This window comes from Procambarus clarkii, chromosome 54, assembly GCF_040958095.1.
Source record: "Procambarus clarkii isolate CNS0578487 chromosome 54, FALCON_Pclarkii_2.0, whole genome shotgun sequence".
NCBI classification, from domain to species: Eukaryota; Metazoa; Arthropoda; class Malacostraca; order Decapoda; family Cambaridae; genus Procambarus; species Procambarus clarkii.
In genome coordinates, this window is record NC_091203.1 from 1494073 (window position 1) to 1517228 (window position 23156).

Consider the following 23156-nt stretch of genomic DNA (forward strand, 5'->3'; position numbering starts at 1 on the left):
AAACGTCTCCAAATTAACGCAGCTTCAGATAATTTTAAAAAGAAAATGTTTCATTTATCAAAAAAAATTGCGAATTTCATTCAATCACTCAACAAATCTTTCAAGGACAACCTCTCCTAAGCCAATAGATATTGTTATATATAGTATTCCAGTGTACACTGAGGTCACCGAGGTCAGTAAATTCTGACATAATTTTTTCAAAGCATATGTAGAAATAGAATTAAATATCTTGGTTAAAATTTTCATCACTTCTTCACGTGATATGTCTTCATATGGCCAACTTTTATATACAAAGCCTCATCGTATATAATAACAGCAATGCCTAGCATATTTTGCAAACATACAAAACTGTTTCTGTATCAGTCATGCTAGGGTGCACAATCAGTTGTCACAGCAACTAATTTGGAAAGTTTAACCTGTCGTTTAGACAATACTACTACTGCCTGGTATAATTCAGCCCGTGAGGTATGTTCAAGTAACGTTATCAAGTTAACCAGTTTTTCACGTCTTTATCACCCGTACTGAAGTGGGGATTTTAACTGATAGCTGATGATGTAGCGTCAGTGTTATCAAGAAGACAAATTGATGGGAATTTACATGAACCGTTATCTTTTGTTAGCTGTTCTGCTATGTTAGTTTCCAACTTGAATTTTTGATCTTTTAACTGTGTTTCAATCACTTGTAAATTCATAATGCGCTGAATAATTTTGTCTTTTGCTGGAAACCGGTCGAAAAGAAAAGGAGCACATTTTGGCCACGATTCTCTAACATATATACCTCATAACTGAGTGCTCTGCAACGATTATCAATTATCTATGTCATTTGAAACCCAGCAACAACTAAGTTGTTAGTTTCAACAACCTGAATTTTTATTAGTTATAACATTCGATTATATTTTGTGTTGCTGATTTCTCGATCAATGTATTCTTGCTCACTTTTATCATAAAGCCATTTATGAACAGTTTTATCATGTTGCTCTACGGAAGAAGTACTGCACACAACTGATGCATGATGCTTCATCATCCTTTTTTTTTATTATACCAAAGTTTTCTGTCCACGATTCCTGACAATTTCTGATACTGTTTCCGTCAATTGCAAATTTTATCTGAGCTGTTTGAGATGACATTATGCTAAAAATTCACAACTGTAATAATGTAGTAGTGATTGATTAGTCATTCAATACAAATCAAATATATTTATTACGAAAAAATAAATATTCGTGGAGCCGCTAAACTACATATTTACTATTATATCACCAAATGCCTAGTGCTCATTCACAAACAACAGAAGACAAATATAAGCAGAGTGACGCAAATGTCTTTGGTACGTTTGTAATTCTCATAGAAAAAATCTACTGTGACAGTATATCTACTTTGACAGTAGATCTTTGTCTTCCCAAAGATCTCTAGTAGATCATTGATACTCGTTTAGTTCTGTCATTTACTGATGAGAACATTGGGACGAGTGATGAATTCAGAACGTGTCACTTGTTCTCAAAATCTTCCAGCTGGTTCCTGCTGATGCGAGACATCTGGGAACACTTCCTTTTGTTCCGGGTTTGTGAAAACTTATTCACTGCTTCGTTTCGCAGTTATGATAATCTTCATATATTTTTTTTTAGTTATATACAAGAGTTGTTACATTCTTGTACCTTTATTTCATTCTAGTTACATTTATTTATTTATTACGGGTTGGATTTAAAGAATCAAGGGAGCGGCGATGCATTTTGCATGCCAGCAAAATTTGCTTGTGTGCCACTCTTGGCACCAGTGCCATAGGTTCGTCACCCATGGCCTAAGGGACATTGATAAAACAGTTAAATAAAGGTTTCCTGTACCTGTCAACAGAGTTTATATGAACATATATCTTGCTGCAGGGTCTACACTAGAGCACCTCAAGAACCACAACTGGAGCACAGCCAACACTTATTTTGGCGCCGGAGCCGCATTGCTCCAGAAGGTAAGAATTCCTTTTTTTCCTTCTCGTTTGCTAACTCTCTCCAATATCTCCTTTTTGCAGCTTATCCCCTAAAATGAAAATTCTTAGAAAGTAGTAACGATGTGGTCAAAAGTACCAATATGTCCTGATGGACCTGTAGATGAGCAGCCTATTATTATGGCAATGAGTATTATTGAATTTGGACAAACTGGACACATTTGTATATTTTTGTTGCTAATATGACCTAACCTAACCATCCTAGGCTTAATACATGCTATATGAGGCCTAATATATTTACAGCTATGTGCTATACTAGGCCTATAAATATTTAGGTTCGGTTTTAGCTTTATGTTTCCGGATTATATAAAAAATTGCCCCCCTCAAAAAAAAAACTTACTTGGGCTCCATTATTACATGTTGATACAATGGCTTACTTGGGCTCCAATATTACATATCGTCACTTTCAGCTTAATAAATGCTGGAATTTCAGCTTAATAAATGCTGGAATTTCAGCTTAATAAATGCTGGAATTTCAGCTTAATAAATGCTGGAATTTCAGATTAATAAATGCTGGAATTTCAGGTTCATAAATGCTGGAAGTTTAGGTTAATATATGCTGAAAGTTCAGGTTAATAAATGCTGAAAGTTCAAGTTAATAAATGCTGGAAGTTCAGGTTAATAAATCCTGAAAGTTTAGGTTAATAAATGCTGAAAATTCAGGTTAATAAATGCTGAAAGTTCAGGTTAATAAATGCTGAAAGTTCAGGTTAATAAATGATGAAAGTTCAGTTTAATAAATGCTGGAAGTTCAGGTTAATAAATGCTGAAAGTTCAGGTTAATAAATGATGAAAGTTCAGTTTAATAAATGCTGGAAGTTCAGGTTAATAAATGCTGAAAGTTCAGGTTAATAAATGATGAAAGTTCAGTTTAATAAATGCTGGAAGTTCAGGTTAATAAATGCTGGAAGTTCAGGTAAATAAATGCTGAAAGTTCAGTCAAATAAATGATAAACATTCCGTCAAATAAATGATGAAAGATCAGGTTAATAAATGCTGAAAATTAAGTTTAATAACGATGAAAGTTCGAATTGATGAATGTTATAAGTTCTTGTTAATAAATTATAAAAGTTCAGTCAAATAAATAATGAAAGTTCATGTTAATAACGTTGACAGTTCAAGGTAATAATGGTGAAAGTTAATATTAATAACGGTAAAAGTTCATGTTAATAAAGGTAAAAATTCAGGGTAATCATGATGAAAGTTTAGATAATTGGCGTTGAAATTTCAAGTTAATAATGATAAACGTTCAAGTGAATAACGATAATAAAGAACAAAGGTTATGGTGGAAGTCCTCATAAAAAGATAACATAAATACTGTAAGAAATATTTTGTTCTCTGAATTAATCAGTGCAAATTGTGAATTGTTTTACTGACTGTATTATGTATATAAACATAAACGACTTGGAGATATTGATGATATTTCAGTGCCAGTGGTGTTATGATTGATGCCTTCCCGGGCTTTCCTGACAGTAACGACGGGCAGGTGAGGGTCTTCATGTCCCATGTTGTATCTTTAGAGTTATAATTTCGCTGTCCTGATGTATGAATTCGTTATCGAACTTGGCCTAAAGTCTGCTTCGGCTGATAATATTGAGTCTTGCAACCAATACCTTAACTGGTGTATATATATTTGGTTGATATTGTGGTCAAATGTGGCTCATCCTTGCCCACGGGCTGGTGCCTCAAGATCAATAATAACACACGATCCTCTTAAAAATAATGTCGCTTTTGGCCGTTTGCCCGTATGGCCGAAAGTGGACGTAATTTGAAAATAAAAAAGAAATGAAAATACATTTGGGATTTTTTTTCAACAACAATAAGTTAAGGGTCCTCTGATAGGTTAGGTGGACAGGAAATTCTCATAAAGTTTCAAAACGTTATGAAAAACGTGAATTGAAAGTGTCCTCTCCTAACCGTTCCGAGTAAGCCGGACAACTCAAACAGAAAACGGAACAGTAGGTCACTTTTGTGAGTCAACTTCATTTCAAATTACGTCCAAATTTGGCCATAGCACGCATACGAGCGAGAAGTGACGTTATTTTTAAGAGGACGAGTTGGTGACCGTTACGGCTTTTGGGTAACCGTCATAAATATTATTTTGCCAAGCCATTAGAGTTCTTTTCATTAGAATCACACAACACTTCCCTGGCATTGGTTGTTATAGATTAATCGAGACAAGCAGAAGTGCGCATATAAGGTGAGCTACGTGGAGGTGGGCGGGCAGGGCGTCGACGTGTACAAGCAGCCCGTCACCGACTCCGGCAAGAATAGCAAGCGTGGCCGTCTCTCCCTCCACCATCACCACCACGGTCTCTACACCACTCAGCAGGCCGGGAAAGAGATGGTAATTTCGGAGTATTTAAATACACCAAAGATCAACAACCACAACAACAACAAGACCCTTAAAAGAGATGGTAATTTCGGAGTATTTAAATACACCAAAGATCAACACCTCCCAAGAGCACTAGAGCAAGTTGCTGGAAGGCTTCTGTGCTGGCTAGGGTTCGAGTCTCCTGGTGGGAAAGTGTTCTAAAGTTCTATACTTCACTCTCGTGTTTAGGAGAGTTGTGCCTTAAGCATAGACACTGTGTCTTCCCATATTAACAGGGACTTGATGAAATTAACGTCTAAATGACCCCTCACTTGCTCTAGTGCTCTTGGGAGGTGTTGATCTTTGGTGTATTTAAATACTCCGAAATTACCATCTCTTTTAAGGGTCTGAGCAGGTGGTGGAGAGGGTTAAGGCGTACCTGTTATGCCAGTTGCTGGAAGGCTTCTGTGCTGGCTAGGGTTCGAGTCTCCTGGTGGGAAAGTGTTCTAAAGTTCTATACTTCACTCTCGTGTTTAGGAGAGTTGTGCCTTAAGCATAGACACTGTGTCTTCCCATATTAACAGGGACTTGATGAAATTAACGTCTAAATGACCCCTCACTTGCTCTAGTGCTCTTGGGAGGTGTTGATCTTTGGTGTATTTAAATACTCCGAAATTACCATCTCTTTTAAGGGTCTGAGCAGGTGGTGGAGAGGGTTAAGGCGTACCTGTTATGCCAGTTGCTGGAAGGCTTCTGTGCTGGCTAGGGTTCGAGTCTCCTGGTGGGAAAGTGTTCTAAAGTTCTATACTTCACTCTCGTGTTTAGGAGAGTTGTGCCTTAAGCATAGACACTGTGTCTTCCCATATTAACAGGGACTTGATGAAATTAACGTCTAAATGACCCCTCACTTGCTCTAGTGCTCTTGGGAGGTGTTGATCTTTGGTGTATTTAAATACTCCGAAATTACCATCTCTTTTAAGGGTCTGAGCAGGTGGTGGAGAGGGTTAAGGCGTACCTGTTATGCCAGTTGCTGGAAGGCTTCTGTGCTGGCTAGGGTTCGAGTCTCCTGGTGGGAAAGTGTTCTAAAGTTATATATATATATATATATGAAATAATTTTTTAACTGTTGAAAATTATTAATATATATTTTTTAACCTGATAATTCAAAATTATTACATACAATTTATACTGTAACTTATAAGTAACAAGAAATGTGAATATGAAGTTATACACTTTAGTTAAAATTATAAAACAGAAAATAACGTATAAGAAAATACAGTTATTTTATTCTTGAGATGTTTGCTGCCCCACCAACGACGTCATATTTATATCACACTTTTATTTGGTTGTTTTGAGAGCTATGCTGCAGCACTAATTTAATCATTAAGTCTACTCCTATAATTAGACTTGACAAAGTTCATGACTGAAAATAATTACTCACATGAATATACAAAGCGTAATCACACTATCGTGATGCATCAATGAGAAAATCCGTAGGAGCTGCTATGAGGGTTCGAACCAATGTGCTGTGTGCCTGGGAACTCACAGCGCATAGGTTCGAACCCTCATCACGGCTCCTACGGATTTTCTCACAAAAATATGTTGGTGAAAATACTGTAAATAATGCCACTGCAATATTTTTCACACTCAAAACTTTCAGGAATGGAATTCCAATTTCTGAATTTCATTTTCTGAAATTTTCTAAACTAATCCAGTCACTAACTGATCTCTTTCAATATTTCCTAGTCAGTTTTAGTCAACAAAATTGTGCATTGAAATTTAGTTGCTTTGTAAATCAACTGCATGGAAAACTTATCCATGTCAATCCACTGCAATATTTCCAGGTTTAATTTGTCTAATGTTACTGTCTGCACACTTTATGTATTTTGTAATTTCTTTTCTTGTAAGAAAAATTATGAGCAGTTGAGTCAATGATGCTCGAAAATTGCATTTGAAGGTTCTGAATGTCTGTTTTCTTACGAATTCGATCTGTGATTTGTGTTTTATAAGGTTTGGAAAATATTTGAATGTTCCATTCTCGACATCGGGTTAAAAAATTTAAGTTTGGTTTCAAAAACTTTTATATTATCTAACATCAAGTGTTTTGCCAGATCCATGTAATTTGGCGTTCAAGTCATGTAACTGTATTAACCTAGTTGTGTTTAAAGGGGTTGAGCTTTGTTCTTACGGCCTGCCTCTCAACTGTTAATAACTACTATTTTTTTTCCACACACACGCACGCACACACACACACACACATACGCACGCACGCACGCACGCACGCACACACACACACACACACACACACACACACACACACACACATAGTCTGCATAGAAAACCCCCCTACCCCAAACCCTCCCTGCCCCCACTCAAAAGTTCAGCCAAATCTCCCTCCCCCCACACCCAATCCCCACCCTTCTACCCCTCCCCTCCTCCCGAGTCCTCCCTCCCCCCTTTCCTTCCCGTCCTCCCTCCCCTTTCACCCCATACCCTCCCTGTCCCTCCCCCTTCACTGGATCCCCCGCCCCTCATTCCAGCATCCTCTGAGATCCTGTTACCCACCTCACAGGTCCTCACACCCATGGAACAGCCTCCCCCACCAGCAGAACACTCACCAAGGAGGCGATTTGAGAAGGGACAGAAGAAAGTGAGCCTCAAAGCGATGTACACTAACATAGATGGAATTACAAATAAAGCAAATGAGCTTGGAGAACTGGTACTAGAGGAAAACCCAGACATAATAGCCCTCACAGAAACAAAGATCACGAAAACAATAACAAATGCAGTGTTCCCACAGGACTATTATGTTATGCGGAAAGAGAGGGAAGGAAGAGGTGGGGGTGGTGTAGCTCTGCTGGTAAGAAAAGGCTGGGATTTTGAGGAGATGGATATTCAGGGCTGTGAAGGTTTCAGTGACTACATAGCAGGTACTGTAACAAATGGAGGGAAAAAAATTATAGTCGCAGTCATATATAATCCACCACCAAATGACAGAAGACCTAGACAGGAATATGATAGAAACAACATGGCCACCATTAACATAATAGAAAGAGCAGCTTCTGTTGCTAGCAGGAATGGATCTGGACTACTAATTATGGGAGACTTCAACCATGGGAAGATAGATTGGAAGAACAGAGACCCGCATGGAGGACCAGAAACATGGAGAGCTAAGCTGCTGGACGTGGCAACAAGAAACTTTCTAAGCCAGCATACCAAAGAGCCAACAAGAATGAGAGGAGAAGATGAACCAGCAATGCTTGATTTGATATTTACCCTAAATGAATGGGATATAAGGGAAGTTAAGATGGAAGCGCCCTTGGGAATGAGTGACCACAGTGTATTGAACTTTGAGTACCTGGTAGAGCTAGGACTTATCTCCCCCCAAAAAGAACTAGGAATCAAAAGGCTGGCATACCGAAAGGGGAATTATCAACAGATGAGAAGTTTCCTAAGTGAAATACCTTGGGACACAGACCTCAGAGACAAGTCTGTACAGGGTATGATGGACTATGTTACCCAAAAGTGTCAGGAGGCAGTAAACAGGTTCATCCCGGCCCAAAGGGAAAAATCCGAGAAGCAACAGAAGAATCCATGGTATAATAGGGCATGTATGGAAGCGAAGAAACTGAACAAAAAGGCGTGGAGGAACTTCCGGAATAACAGAACACCAGAAAGCAGGGAGAGATACCAGAGAACAAGGAATGAGTACGTCAGGGTGAGAAGAGAAGCAGAGAAAAATTTTGAAAATGATATAGCAAACAAAGCCAAGACCGAACCAAAGCTACTCCACAGTCACATCAGAAGGAAAACAACAGTGAAAGAACCGGTATTGAAACTTAGAACAGGCGAGGACAGGTATACAGAGAATGACAGAGAGGTGTGTGAGGAACTCAACAAGAGGTTCCAGGAGGTCTTCACAATAGAACAGGGTGAGGTCACTGTGCTAGGAGAAAGGGAGGTAAACCAGGCGGCCTTGGAGGAGTTCGAAATTACGAGAGAGGAGGTCAAGAGACACCTGCTGGATCTGGATGTTAGAAAGGCGGTTGGTCCAGATGGGATCTCACCATGGGTACTGAAAGAGTGTGCAGAGGCACTTTGCTTGCCACTCTCCATAGTGTATAGTAAATCACTAGAGACGGGAGACCTACCAGAAATATGGAAGACGGCAAATGTGGTCCCAATATACAAAAAGGGCGACAGACAAGAGGCACTGAACTACAGGCCAGTGTCCTTGACTTGTATACCATGCAAGGTGATGGAGAAGATCGTGAGAAAAAACCTGGTAACACATCTGGAGAGAAGGGACTTCGTGACACATCGCCAACATGGATTCAGGGAGGGTAAATCTTGCCTTACAGGCTTGATAGAATTCTACGATCAGGTGACACAGATTAAGCAAAAAAGAGAGGGCTGGGCGGACTGCATTTTCTTGGATTGTCGGAAAGCCTTTGACACAGTACCGCATAAGAGGCTGGTACATAAGCTGGAGAGACAGGCAGGTGTAGCTGGTAAGGTGCTCCAGTGGATAAGGGAGTATCTAAGCAATAGGAAGCAGAGAGTTACGGTGAGGGGTGAGACCTCCGATTGGCGTGAAGTCACCAGTGGGGTCCCACAGGGCTCTGTACTCGGTCCTATCTTGTTTCTGATATATGTAAATGATCTCCCGGAGGGTATCGATTCATTTCTCTCAATGTTTGCGGACGATGCTAAAATTATGAGAAGGATTAAAACAGAAGAGGACTGTTTGAGGCTTCAAGAAGACCTAGACAAGCTGAAGGAATGGTCGAACAAATGGTTGTTAGAGTTTAACCCAACCAAATGTAATGTAATGAAGATAGGTGTAGGGAGCAGGAGGCCAGATACAAGGTATCATTTGGGAGAGGAAATTCTTCAGGAGTCAGAGAAGGAAAAAGACTTGGGGGTTGATATCACGCCAGACCTGTCTCCTGCAGCACATATCAAGCGGATAACATCAGCGGCATATGCCAGGCTGGCCAACATACGAACGGCATTCAGAAACTTGTGTAAAGAATCATTCAGAACTTTGTATACCACATATGTCAGGCCAATCCTGGAGTATGCAGCCCCAGCATGGAGTCCATATCTAGTCAAGGATAAGACTAAACTGGAAAAGGTTCAAAGGTTTGCCACCAGACTAGTACCCGAGCTGAGAGGTATGAGCTACGAGGAGAGACTACGGGAATTAAACCTCACTTCGCTGGAAGACAGAAGAGTTAGGGGGGACATGATCACCAGATTCAAGATTCTGAAGGGGATTGATAGGGTAGATAAAGACAGTCTATTTAACACAAGGGGAACACGCACAAGGGGACACAGGTGGAAACTGAGTGCCCAAATGAGCCACAGAGATATTAGAAAGAACTTTTTTAGTGTCAGAGTGGTTGACAAATGGAATGCATTAGGGGGTGATGTGGTGGAGGCTCACTCCATACACAGTTTCAAGTGTAGATATGACAGAGCCCGATAGGCTCAGGAATCTGTACACCTGTTGATTGACGGTTGAGAGGCGGGACCAAAGAGCCAGAGCTCAACCCCCGCAAACACAACTAGGTGAGTACACACCCAGGAAGCAGTTCCGTAACAGCTGTCTAACTCCCAGGTACCTATTTACTGCTAGGTAACAGGGGTATTGAGGGTGAAAGAAACTTTGCCAATTTGATTCTGCTTGGTCCGGGAATGGAACCCGGACCATAGAATTACGAGTCCTGTGCGCTGTCCACTCTGCTACCAGACTACCTGTGAGGTGAAGTTAGTGAAAAAAACGTCTAAAAAAAATTAACGCAGCTTCAGATAATTTTTAAAAAGAAAATGTTTCATTTATCAAAAAAATTTGCGAATTTCATTCAATCACTCAACAAATCTTTCAAGGACAACCTCTCCTAAGCCAATAGATATTGTTATATATAGTATTCCAGTGTACACTGAGGTCACCGAGGTCAGTAAATTCTGACATAATTTTTTCAAAGCATATGTAGAAATATAATTAAATATCTTGGTTAAAATTTTCATCACTTCTTCACGTGATATGTCTTCATATGGCCAGCTTTTATATACAAAGCCTCATCGTATATAATAACAGCAATGCCTAGCATATTTTGCAAACATACAAAACTGTTTCTGTATCAGTCATGCTAGGGTGCACAATCAGTTGTCACAGCAACTAATTTGGAAAGTTTAACCTGTCGTTTAGACAATACTACTACTGCCTGGTATAATTCAGCCCGTGAGGTATGTTCAAGTAACGTTATCAAGTTAACCAGTTTTTCACGTCTTTATCACCCGTACTGAAGTGGGGATTTTAACTGATAGCTGATGATGTAGCGTCAGTGTTATCAAGAAGACAAATTGATGGGAATTTACAAGAACCGTTATCTTTTGTTAGCTGTTCTGCTATGTTAGTTTCCAACTTGAATTTTTGATCTTTTAACTGTGTTTCAATCACTTGTAAATTCATAATGCGCTGAATAATTTTGTCTTTTGCTGGAAACCGGTCGAAAAGAAAAGGAGCACATTTTGGCCACGATTCTCTAACATATATACCTCATAACTGAGTGGTCTGCAACGATTATCAATTATCTATGTCATTTGAAACCCAGCAACAACTAAGTTGTTAGTTTCAACAACCTGAATTTTTATTAGTTATAACATTCGATTATATTTTGTGTTGCTGATTTCTCGATCAATGTATTCTTGCTCACTTTTATCATAAAGCCATTTATGAACAGTTTTATCATGTTGCTCTACGGAAGAAGTACTGCACACAACTGATGCATGATGCTTCATCATCCTTTTTTTTTATGATACCAAAGTTTTCTGTCCACGATTCCTGACAATTTCTGATACTGTTTCCGTCAATTGCAAATTTTATCTGAGCTGTTTGAGATGACATTATGCTAAAAATTCACAACTGTAATAATGCAGTAGTGATTGATTAGTCATTCAATACAAATCAAATATATTTATTACGAAAAAAATAAATATTCGTGGAGCCGCTAAACTACATATTTACTATTATATCACCAAATGCCTAGTGCTCATTCACAAACAACAGAAGACAAATATAAGCAGAGTGACGCAAATGTCTTTGGTACGTTTGTAATTCTCATAGAAAAAATCTACTGTGACAGTATATCTACTTTGACAGTAGATCTTTGTCTTCCCAAAGATCTCTAGTAGATCATTGATACTCGTTTAGTTCTGTCATTTACTGATGAGAACATTGGGACGAGTGATGAATTCAGAACGTGTCACTTGTTCTCAAAATCTTCCAGCTGGTTCCTGCTGATGCGAGACATCTGGGAACACTTCCTTTTGTTCCTGGTTTGTGAAAACTTATTCACTGCTTCGTTTCGCAGTTATGATAATCTTCATATATTTTTTTTTAGTTATATACAAGAGTTGTTACATTCTTGTACCTTTATTTCATTCTAGTTACATTTATTTATTTATTACGGGTTGGATTTAAAGAATCAAGGGAGCGGCGATGCATTTTGCATGCCAGCAAAATTTGCTTGTGTGCCACTCTTGGCACCAGTGCCATAGGTTCGTCACCCATGGCCTAAGGGACATTGATAAAACAGTTAAATAAAGGTTTCCTGTATCTGTCAACAGAGTTTATATGAACATATATCTTGCTGCAGGGTCTACACTAGAGCACCTCAAGAACCACAACTGGAGCACAGCCAACACCTATTTTGGCGCCGGAGCCGCATTGCTCCAGAAGGTAAGAATTCCTTTTTTTCCTTCTCGTTTGCTAACTCTCTCCAATATCTCCTTTTTGCAGCTTATCCCCTAAAATGAAAATTCTTAGAAAGTAGTAACGATGTGGTCAAAAGTACCAATATGTCCTGATGGACCTGTAGATGAGCAGCCTATTATTATGGCAATGAGTATTATTGAATTTGGACAAACTGGACACATTTGTATATTTTTGTTGCTAATATGACCTAACCTAACCATCCTAGGCTTAATACATGCTATATGAGGCCTAATATATTTACAGCTATGTGCTATACTAGGCCTATAAATATTTAGGTTCGGTTTTAGCTTTATGTTTCCGGATTATATAAAAAATTGCCCCCCTCAAAAAAAAAAACTTACTTGGGCTCCATTATTACATGTTGATACAATGGCTTACTTGGGCTCCAATATTATATATCGTCACTTTCAGCTTAATAAATGCTGGAATTTCAGCTTAATAAATGCTGGAATTTCAGCTTAATAAATGCTGGAATTTCAGATTAATAAATGCTGGAATTTCAGGTTCATAAATGCTGGAAGTTTAGGTTAATATATGCTGAAAGTTCAGGTTAATAAATGCTGAAAGTTCAAGTTAATAAATGCTGGAAGTTCAGGTTAATAAATCCTGAAAGTTTAGGTTAATAAATGCTGAAAATTCAGGTTAATAAATGCTGAAAGTTCAGGTTAATAAATGCTGAAAGTTCAGGTTAATAAATGATGAAAGTTCAGTTTAATAAATGCTGGAAGTTCAGGTTAATAAATGCTGAAAGTTCAGGTTAATAAATGATGAAAGTTCAGTTTAATAAATGCTGGAAGTTCAGGTTAATAAATGCTGGAAGTTCAGGTAAATAAATGCTGAAAGTTCAGTCAAATAAATGATAAACATTCCGCCAAATAAATGATGAAAGATCAGATTAATAAATGCTGAAAATTAAGTTTAATAACGATGAAAGCTCGAATTGATGAATGTTATAAGTTCTTGTTAATAAATTATAAAAGTTCAGTCAAATAAATAATGAAAGTTCATGTTAATAACGTTGACAGTTCAAGGTAATAATGGTGAAAGTTAATATTAATAACGGTAAAAGTTCATGTTAATAAAGGTAAAAATTCAGGGTAATCATGATGAAAGTTCAGATAATTGGCGTTGAAATTTCAAGTTAATAATGATAAACGTTCAAGTGAATAACGATAATAAAGAACAAAGGTTATGGTGGAAGTCCTCATAAAAAGATAACATAAATACTGTAAGAAATATTTTGTTCTCTGAATTAATCAGTGCAAATTGTGAATTGTTTTACTGACTGTATTATGTATATAAACATAAACGACTTGGAGATATTGATGATAATTCAGTGCCAGTGGTGTTATGATTGATGCCTTCCCGGGCTTTCCTGACAGTAACGACGGGCAGGTGAGGGTCTTCATGTCCCATGTTGTATCTTTAGAGTTATAATTTCGCTGTCCTGATGTATGAATTCGTTATCGAACTTGGCCTAAAGTCTGCTTCGGCTGATAATATTGAGTCTTGCAACCAATACCTTAACTGGTGTATATATATTTGGTTGATATTGTGGTCAAATGTGGCTCATCCTTGCCCACGGGCTGGTGCCTCAAGATCAATAATAACACACGATCCTCTTAAAAATAATGTCGCTTTTGGCCGTTTGCCCGTATGGCCGAAAGTGGACGTAATTTGAAAATAAAAAAGAAATGAAAATACATTTGGGATTTTTTTTCAACAACAATAAGTTAAGGGTCCTCTGATAGGTTAGGTGGACAGGAAATTCTCATAAAGTTTCAAAACGTTATGAAAAACGTGAATTGAAAGTGTCCTCTCCTAACCGTTCCGAGTAAGCCGGACAACTCAAACAGAAAACGGAACAGTAGGTCACTTTTGTGAGTCAACTTCATTTCAAATTACGTCCAAATTTGGCCATAGCACGCATACGAGCGAGAAGTGACGTTATTTTTAAGAGGACGAGTTGGTGACCGTTACGGCTTTTGGGTAACCGTCATAAATATTATTTTGCCAAGCCATTAGAGTTCTTTTCATTAGAATCACACAACACTTCCCTGGCATTGGTTGTTATAGATTAATCGAGACACGCAGAAGTGCGCATATAAGGTGAGCTACGTGGAGGTGGGCGGGCAGGGCGTCGACGTGTACAAGCAGCCCGTCACCGACTCCGGCAAGAATAGCAAGCGTGGCCGTCTCTCCCTCCACCATCACCACCACGGTCTCTACACCACTCAGCAGGCCGGGAAAGAGATGGTAATTTCGGAGTATTTAAATACACCAAAGATCAACAACCACAACAACAACAAGACCCTTAAAAGAGATGGTAATTTCGGAGTATTTAAATACACCAAAGATCAACACCTCCCAAGAGCACTAGAGCAAGTTGCTGGAAGGCTTCTGTGCTGGCTAGGGTTCGAGTCTCCTGGTGGGAAAGTGTTCTAAAGTTCTATACTTCACTCTCGTGTTTAGGAGAGTTGTGCCTTAAGCATAGACACTGTGTCTTCCCATATTAACAGGGACTTGATGAAATTAACGTCTAAATGACCCCTCACTTGCTCTAGTGCTCTTGGGAGGTGTTGATCTTTGGTGTATTTAAATACTCCGAAATTACCATCTCTTTTAAGGGTCTGAGCAGGTGGTGGAGAGGGTTAAGGCGTACCTGTTATGCCAGTTGCTGGAAGGCTTCTGTGCTGGCTAGGGTTCGAGTCTCCTGGTGGGAAAGTGTTCTAAAGTTCTATACTTCACTCTCGTGTTTAGGAGAGTTGTGCCTTAAGCATAGACACTGTGTCTTCCCATATTAACAGGGACTTGATGAAATTAACGTCTAAATGACCCCTCACTTGCTCTAGTGCTCTTGGGAGGTGTTGATCTTTGGTGTATTTAAATACTCCGAAATTACCATCTCTTTTAAGGGTCTGAGCAGGTGGTGGAGAGGGTTAAGGCGTACCTGTTATGCCAGTTGCTGGAAGGCTTCTGTGCTGGCTAGGGTTCGAGTCTCCTGGTGGGAAAGTGTTCTAAAGTTCTATACTTCACTCTCGTGTTTAGGAGAGTTGTGCCTTAAGCATAGACACTGTGTCTTCCCATATTAACAGGGACTTGATGAAATTAACGTCTAAATGACCCCTCACTTGCTCTAGTGCTCTTGGGAGGTGTTGATCTTTGGTGTATTTAAATACTCCGAAATTACCATCTCTTTTAAGGGTCTGAGCAGGTGGTGGAGAGGGTTAAGGCGTACCTGTTATGCCAGTTGCTGGAAGGCTTCTGTGCTGGCTAGGGTTCGAGTCTCCTGGTGGGAAAGTGTTCTAAAGTTATATATATATATATATATGAAATAATTTTTTAACTGTTGAAAATTATTAATATATATTTTTTAACCTGATAATTCAAAATTATTACATACAATTTGTACTGTAACTTATAAGTAACAAGAAATGTGAATATGAAGTTATACACTTTAGTTAAAATTATAAAACAGAAAATAACGTATAAGAAAATACAGTTATTTTATTCTTGAGATGTTTGCTGCCCCACCAACGACGTCATATTTATATCACACTTTTATTTGGTTGTTTTGAGAGCTATGCTGCAGCACTAATTTAATCATTAAGTCTACTCCTATAATTAGACTTGACAAAGTTCATGACTGAAAATAATTACTCACATGAATATACAAAGCGTAATCACACTATCGTGATGCATCAATGAGAAAATCCGTAGGAGCTGCTATGAGGGTTCGAACCAATGTGCTGTGTGCCTGGGAACTCACAGCGCATAGGTTCGAACCCTCATCACGGCTCCTACGGATTTTCTCACAAAAATATGTTGGTGAAAATACTGTAAATAATGCCACTGCAATATTTTTCACACTCAAAACTTTCAGGAATGGAATTCCAATTTCTGAATTTCATTTTCTGAAATTTTCTAAACTAATCCAGTCACTAACTGATCTCTTTCAATATTTCCTAGTCAGTTTTAGTCAACAAAATTGTGCATTGAAATTTAGTTGCTTTGTAAATCAACTGCATGGAAAACTTATCCATGTCAATCCACTGCAATATTTCCAGGTTTAATTTGTCTAATGTTACTGTCTGCACACTTTATGTATTTTGTAATTTCTTTTCTTGTAAGAAAAATTATGAGCAGTTGAGTCAATGATGCTCGAAAATTGCATTTGAAGGTTCTGAATGTCTGTTTTCTTACGAATTCGATCTGTGATTTGTGTTTTATAAGGTTTGGAAAATATTTGAATGTTCCATTCTCGACATCGGGTTAAAAAATTTAAGTTTGGTTTCAAAAACTTTTATATTATCTAACATCAAGTGTTTTGCCAGATCCATGTAATTTGGCGTTCAAGTCATGTAACTGTATTAACCTAGTTGTGTTTAAAGGGGTTGAGCTTTGTTCTTACGGCCTGCCTCTCAACTGTTAATAACTACTATTTTTTTTCCACACACACGCACGCACACACACACACACACATACGCACGCACGCACGCACACACACACACACACACACACACACACACACACACACACACATAGTCTGCATAGAAAACCCCCCTACCCCAAACCCTCCCTGCCCCCACTCAAAAGTTCAGCCAAATCTCCCTCCCCCCACACCCAATCCCCACCCTTCTACCCCTCCCCTCCTCCCGAGTCCTCCCTCCCCCCCTTTCCTTCCCGTCCTCCCTCCCCTTTCACCCCATACCCTCCCTGTCCCTCCCCCTTCACTGGATCCCCCGCCCCTCATTCCAGCATCCTCTGAGATCCTGTTACCCACCTCACAGGTCCTCACACCCATGGAACAGCCTCCCCCACCAGCAGAACACTCACCAAGGAGGCGATTTGAGAAGGGACAGAAGAAAGTGAGCCTCAAAGCGATGTACACTAACATAGATGGAATTACAAATAAAGCAAATGAGCTTGGAGAACTGGTACTAGAGGAAAACCCAGACATAATAGCCCTCACAGAAACAAAGATCACGAAAACAATAACAAATGCAGTGTTCCCACAGGACTATTATGTTATGCGGAAAGAGAGGGAAGGAAGAGGTGGGGGTGGTGTAGCTCTGCTGGTAAGAAAAGGCTGGGATTTTGAGGAGATGGATATTCAGGGCTGTGAAGGTTTCAGTGACTACATAGCAGGTACTGTAACAAATGGAGGGAAAAAAATTATAGTCGCAGTCATATATAATCCACCACCAAATGACAGAAGACCTAGACAGGAATATGATAGAAACAACATGGCCACCATTAACATAATAGAAAGAGCAGCTTCTGTTGCTAGCAGGAATGGATCTGGACTACTAATTATGGGAGACTTCAACCATGGGAAGATAGATTGGAAGAACAGAGACCCGCATGGAGGACCAGAAACATGGAGAGCTAAGCTGCTGGACGTGGCAACAAGAAACTTTCTAAGCCAGCATACCAAAGAGCCAACAAGAATGAGAGGAGAAGATGAACCAGCAATGCTTGATTTGATATTTACCCTAAATGAATGGGATATAAGGGAAGTTAAGATGGAAGCGCCCTTGGGAATGAGTGACCACAGTGTATTGAACTTTGAGTACCTGGTAGAGCTAGGACTTATCTCCCCCCAAAAAGAACTAGGAATCAAAAGGCTGGCATACCGAAAGGGGAATTATGAACAGATGAGAAGTTTCCTAAGTGAAATACCTTGGAACACAGACCTCAGAGACAAGTCTGTACAGGGTATGATGGACTATGTTACCCAAAAGTGTCAGGAGGCAGTAAACAGGTTCATCCCGGCCCAAAGGGAAAAATCCGAGAAGCAACAGAAGAATCCATGGTATAATAGGGCATGTATGGAAGCGAAGAAACTGAACAAAAAGGCGTGGAGGAACTTCCGGAATAACAGAACACCAGAAAGCAGGGAGAGATACCAGAGAACAAGGAATGAGTACGTCAGGGTGAGAAGAGAAGCAGAGAAAAATTTTGAAAATGATATAGCAAACAAAGCCAAGACCGAACCAAAGCTACTCCACAGTCACATCAGAAGGAAAACAACAGTGAAAGAACCGGTATTGAAACTTAGAACAGGCGAGGACAGGTATACAGAGAATGACAGAGAGGTGTGTGAGGAACTCAACAAGAGGTTCCAGGAGGTCTTCACAATAGAACAGGGTGAGGTCACTGTGCTAGGAGAAAGGGAGGTAAACCAGGCGGCCTTGGAGGAGTTCGAAATTACGAGAGAGGAGGTCAAGAGACACCTGCTGGATCTGGATGTTAGAAAGGCGGTTGGTCCAGATGGGATCTCACCATGGGTACTGAAAGAGTGTGCAGAGGCACTTTGCTTGCCACTCTCCATAGTGTATAGTAAATCACTAGAGACGGGAGACCTACCAGAAATATGGAAGACGGCAAATGTGGTCCCAATATACAAAAAGGGCGACAGACAAGAGGCACTGAACTACAGGCCAGTGTTCTTGACTTGTATACCATGCAAGGTGATGGAGAAGATCGTGAGAAAAAACCTGGTAACACATCTGGAGAGAAGGGACTTCGTGACACATCGCCAACATGGATTCAGGGAGGGTAAATCTTGCCTTACAGGCTTGATAGAATTCTACGATCAGGTGACACAGATTAAGCAAAAAAGAGAGGGCTGGGCGGACTGCATTTTCTTGGATTGTCGGAAAGCCTTTGACACAGTACCGCATAAGAGGCTGGTACATAAGCTGGAGAGACAGGCAGGTGTAGCTGGTAAGGTGCTCCAGTGGATAAGGGAGTATCTAAGCAATAGGAAGCAGAGAGTTACGGTGAGGGGTGAGACCTCCGATTGGCGTGAAGTCACCAGTGGGGTCCCACAGGGCTCTGTACTCGGTCCTATCTTGTTTCTGATATATGTAAATGATCTCCCGGAGGGTATCGATTCATTTCTCTCAATGTTTGCGGACGATGCTAAAATTATGAGAAGGATTAAAACAGAAGAGGACTGTTTGAGGCTTCAAGAAGACCTAGACAAGCTGAAGGAATGGTCGAACAAATGGTTGTTAGAGTTTAACCCAACCAAATGTAATGTAATGAAGATAGGTGTAGGGAGCAGGAGGCCAGATACAAGGTATCATTTGGGAGAGGAAATTCTTCAGGAGTCAGAGAAGGAAAAAGACTTGGGGGTTGATATCACGCCAGACCTGTCTCCTGCAGCACATATCAAGCGGATAACATCAGCGGCATATGCCAGGCTGGCCAACATACGAACGGCATTCAGAAACTTGTGTAAAGAATCATTCAGAACTTTGTATACCACATATGTCAGGCCAATCCTGGAGTATGCAGCCCCAGCATGGAGTCCATATCTAGTCAAGGATAAGACTAAACTGGAAAAGGTTCAAAGGTTTGCCACCAGACTAGTACCCGAGCTGAGAGGTATGAGCTACGAGGAGAGACTACGGGAATTAAACCTCACTTCGCTGGAAGACAGAAGAGTTAGGGGGGACATGATCACCAGATTCAAGATTCTGAAGGGGATTGATAGGGTAGATAAAGACAGTCTATTTAACACAAGGGGAACACGCACAAGGGGACACAGGTGGAAACTGAGTGCCCAAATGAGCCACAGAGATATTAGAAAGAACTTTTTTAGTGTCAGAGTGGTTGACAAATGGAATGCATTAGGGGGTGATGTGGTGGAGGCTCACTCCATACACAGTTTCAAGTGTAGATATGACAGAGCCCGATAGGCTCAGGAATCTGTACACCTGTTGATTGACGGTTGAGAGGCGGGACCAAAGAGCCAGAGCTCAACCCCCGCAAACACAACTAGGTGAGTACACACCCAGGAAGCAGTTCCGTAACAGCTGTCTAACTCCCAGGTACCTATTTACTGCTAGGTAACAGGGGTATTGAGGGTGAAAGAAACTTTGCCAATTTGATTCTGCTTGGTCCGGGAATGGAACCCGGACCATAGAATTACGAGTCCTGTGCGCTGTCCACTCTGCTACCAGACTACCTGTGAGGTGAAGTTAGTGAAAAAAACGTCTAAAAAAAATTAACGCAGCTTCAGATAATTTTTAAAAAGAAAATGTTTCATTTATCAAAAAAATTTGCGAATTTCATTCAATCACTCAACAAATCTTTCAAGGACAACCTCTCCTAAGCCAATAGATATTGTTATATATAGTATTCCAGTGTACACTGAGGTCACCGAGGTCAGTAAATTCTGACATAATTTTTTCAAAGCATATGTAGAAATATAATTAAATATCTTGGTTAAAATTTTCATCACTTCTTCACGTGATATGTCTTCATATGGCCAGCTTTTATATACAAAGCCTCATCGTATATAATAACAGCAATGCCTAGCATATTTTGCAAACATACAAAACTGTTTCTGTATCAGTCATGCTAGGGTGCACAATCAGTTGTCACAGCAACTAATTTGGAAAGTTTAACCTGTCGTTTAGACAATACTACTACTGCCTGGTATAATTCAGCCCGTGAGGTATGTTCAAGTAACGTTATCAAGTTAACCAGTTTTTCACGTCTTTATCACCCGTACTGAAGTGGGGATTTTAACTGATAGCTGATGATGTAGCGTCAGTGTTATCAAGAAGACAAATTGATGGGAATTTACAAGAACCGTTATCTTTTGTTAGCTGTTCTGCTATGTTAGTTTCCAACTTGAATTTTTGATCTTTTAACTGTGTTTCAATCACTTGTAAATTCATAATGCGCTGAATAATTTTGTCTTTTGCTGGAAACCGGTCGAAAAGAAAAGGAGCACATTTTGGCCACGATTCTCTAACATATATACCTCATAACTGAGTGGTCTGCAACGATTATCAATTATCTATGTCATTTGAAACCCAGCAACAACTAAGTTGTTAGTTTCAACAACCTGAATTTTTATTAGTTATAACATTCGATTATATTTTGTGTTGCTGATTTCTCGATCAATGTATTCTTGCTCACTTTTATCATAAAGCCATTTATGAACAGTTTTATCATGTTGCTCTACGGAAGAAGTACTGCACACAACTGATGCATGATGCTTCATCATCCTTTTTTTTTATGATACCAAAGTTTTCTGTCCACGATTCCTGACAATTTCTGATACTGTTTCCGTCAATTGCAAATTTTATCTGAGCTGTTTGAGATGACATTATGCTAAAAATTCACAACTGTAATAATGCAGTAGTGATTGATTAGTCATTCAATACAAATCAAATATATTTATTACGAAAAAAATAAATATTCGTGGAGCCGCTAAACTACATATTTACTATTATATCACCAAATGCCTAGTGCTCATTCACAAACAACAGAAGACAAATATAAGCAGAGTGACGCAAATGTCTTTGGTACGTTTGTAATTCTCATAGAAAAAATCTACTGTGACAGTATATCTACTTTGACAGTAGATCTTTGTCTTCCCAAAGATCTCTAGTAGATCATTGATACTCGTTTAGTTCTGTCATTTACTGATGAGAACATTGGGACGAGTGATGAATTCAGAACGTGTCACTTGTTCTCAAAATCTTCCAGCTGGTTCCTGCTGATGCGAGACATCTGGGAACACTTCCTTTTGTTCCTGGTTTGTGAAAACTTATTCACTGCTTCGTTTCGCAGTTATGATAATCTTCATATATTTTTTTTTAGTTATATACAAGAGTTGTTACATTCTTGTACCTTTATTTCATTCTAGTTACATTTATTTATTTATTACGGGTTGGATTTAAAGAATCAAGGGAGCGGCGATGCATTTTGCATGCCAGCAAAATTTGCTTGTGTGCCACTCTTGGCACCAGTGCCATAGGTTCGTCACCCATGGCCTAAGGGACATTGATAAAACAGTTAAATAAAGGTTTCCTGTATCTGTCAACAGAGTTTATATGAACATATATCTTGCTGCAGGGTCTACACTAGAGCACCTCAAGAACCACAACTGGAGCACAGCCAACACCTATTTTGGCGCCGGAGCCGCATTGCTCCAGAAGGTAAGAATTCCTTTTTTTCCTTCTCGTTTGCTAACTCTCTCCAATATCTCCTTTTTGCAGCTTATCCCCTAAAATGAAAATTCTTAGAAAGTAGTAACGATGTGGTCAAAAGTACCAATATGTCCTGATGGACCTGTAGATGAGCAGCCTATTATTATGGCAATGAGTATTATTGAATTTGGACAAACTGGACACATTTGTATATTTTTGTTGCTAATATGACCTAACCTAACCATCCTAGGCTTAATACATGCTATATGAGGCCTAATATATTTACAGCTATGTGCTATACTAGGCCTATAAATATTTAGGTTCGGTTTTAGCTTTATGTTTCCGGATTATATAAAAAATTGCCCCCCTCAAAAAAAAAAAACTTACTTGGGCTCCATTATTACATGTTGATACAATGGCTTACTTGGGCTCCAATATTACATATCGTCACTTTCAGCTTAATAAATGCTGGAATTTCAGCTTAATAAATGCTGGAATTTCAGCTTAATAAATGCTGGAATTTCAGATTAATAAATGCTGGAATTTCAGGTTCATAAATGCTGGAAGTTTAGGTTAATATATGCTGAAAGTTCAGGTTAATAAATGCTGAAAGTTCAAGTTAATAAATGCTGGAAGTTCAGGTTAATAAATCCTGAAAGTTTAGGTTAATAAATGCTGAAAATTCAGGTTAATAAATGCTGAAAGTTCAGGTTAATAAATGCTGAAAGTTCAGGTTAATAAATGATGAAAGTTCAGTTTAATAAATGCTGGAAGTTCAGGTTAATAAATGCTGAAAGTTCAGGTTAATAAATGATGAAAGTTCAGTTTAATAAATGCTGGAAGTTCAGGTTAATAAATGCTGGAAGTTCAGGTAAATAAATGCTGAAAGTTCAGTCAAATAAATGATAAACATTCCGCCAAATAAATGATGAAAGATCAGATTAATAAATGCTGAAAATTAAGTTTAATAACGATGAAAGCTCGAATTGATGAATGTTATAAGTTCTTGTTAATAAATTATAAAAGTTCAGTCAAATAAATAATGAAAGTTCATGTTAATAACGTTGACAGTTCAAGGTAATAATGGTGAAAGTTAATATTAATAACG

At 39.2% G+C, this 23156-nt stretch overlaps 1 protein-coding gene across 1 annotated transcript in view; it reads left to right on the forward strand.

Moving 5' to 3' along the window:
* The window catches only part of LOC138352575 (uncharacterized), a 53369-nt gene that overhangs the window by 4363 nt on the left and 25850 nt on the right, over positions 1-23156 (forward strand). The window contains exons 2-5 of the mRNA XM_069305065.1: positions 1877-1959; positions 4163-4342; positions 11945-12056; positions 21975-22057. Coding sequence (XP_069161166.1) covers positions 1877-1959; positions 4163-4342; positions 11945-12056; positions 21975-22057 — 458 coding nt within the window. The remainder of the gene's footprint in view (positions 1-1876; positions 1960-4162; positions 4343-11944; positions 12057-21974; positions 22058-23156) is intronic.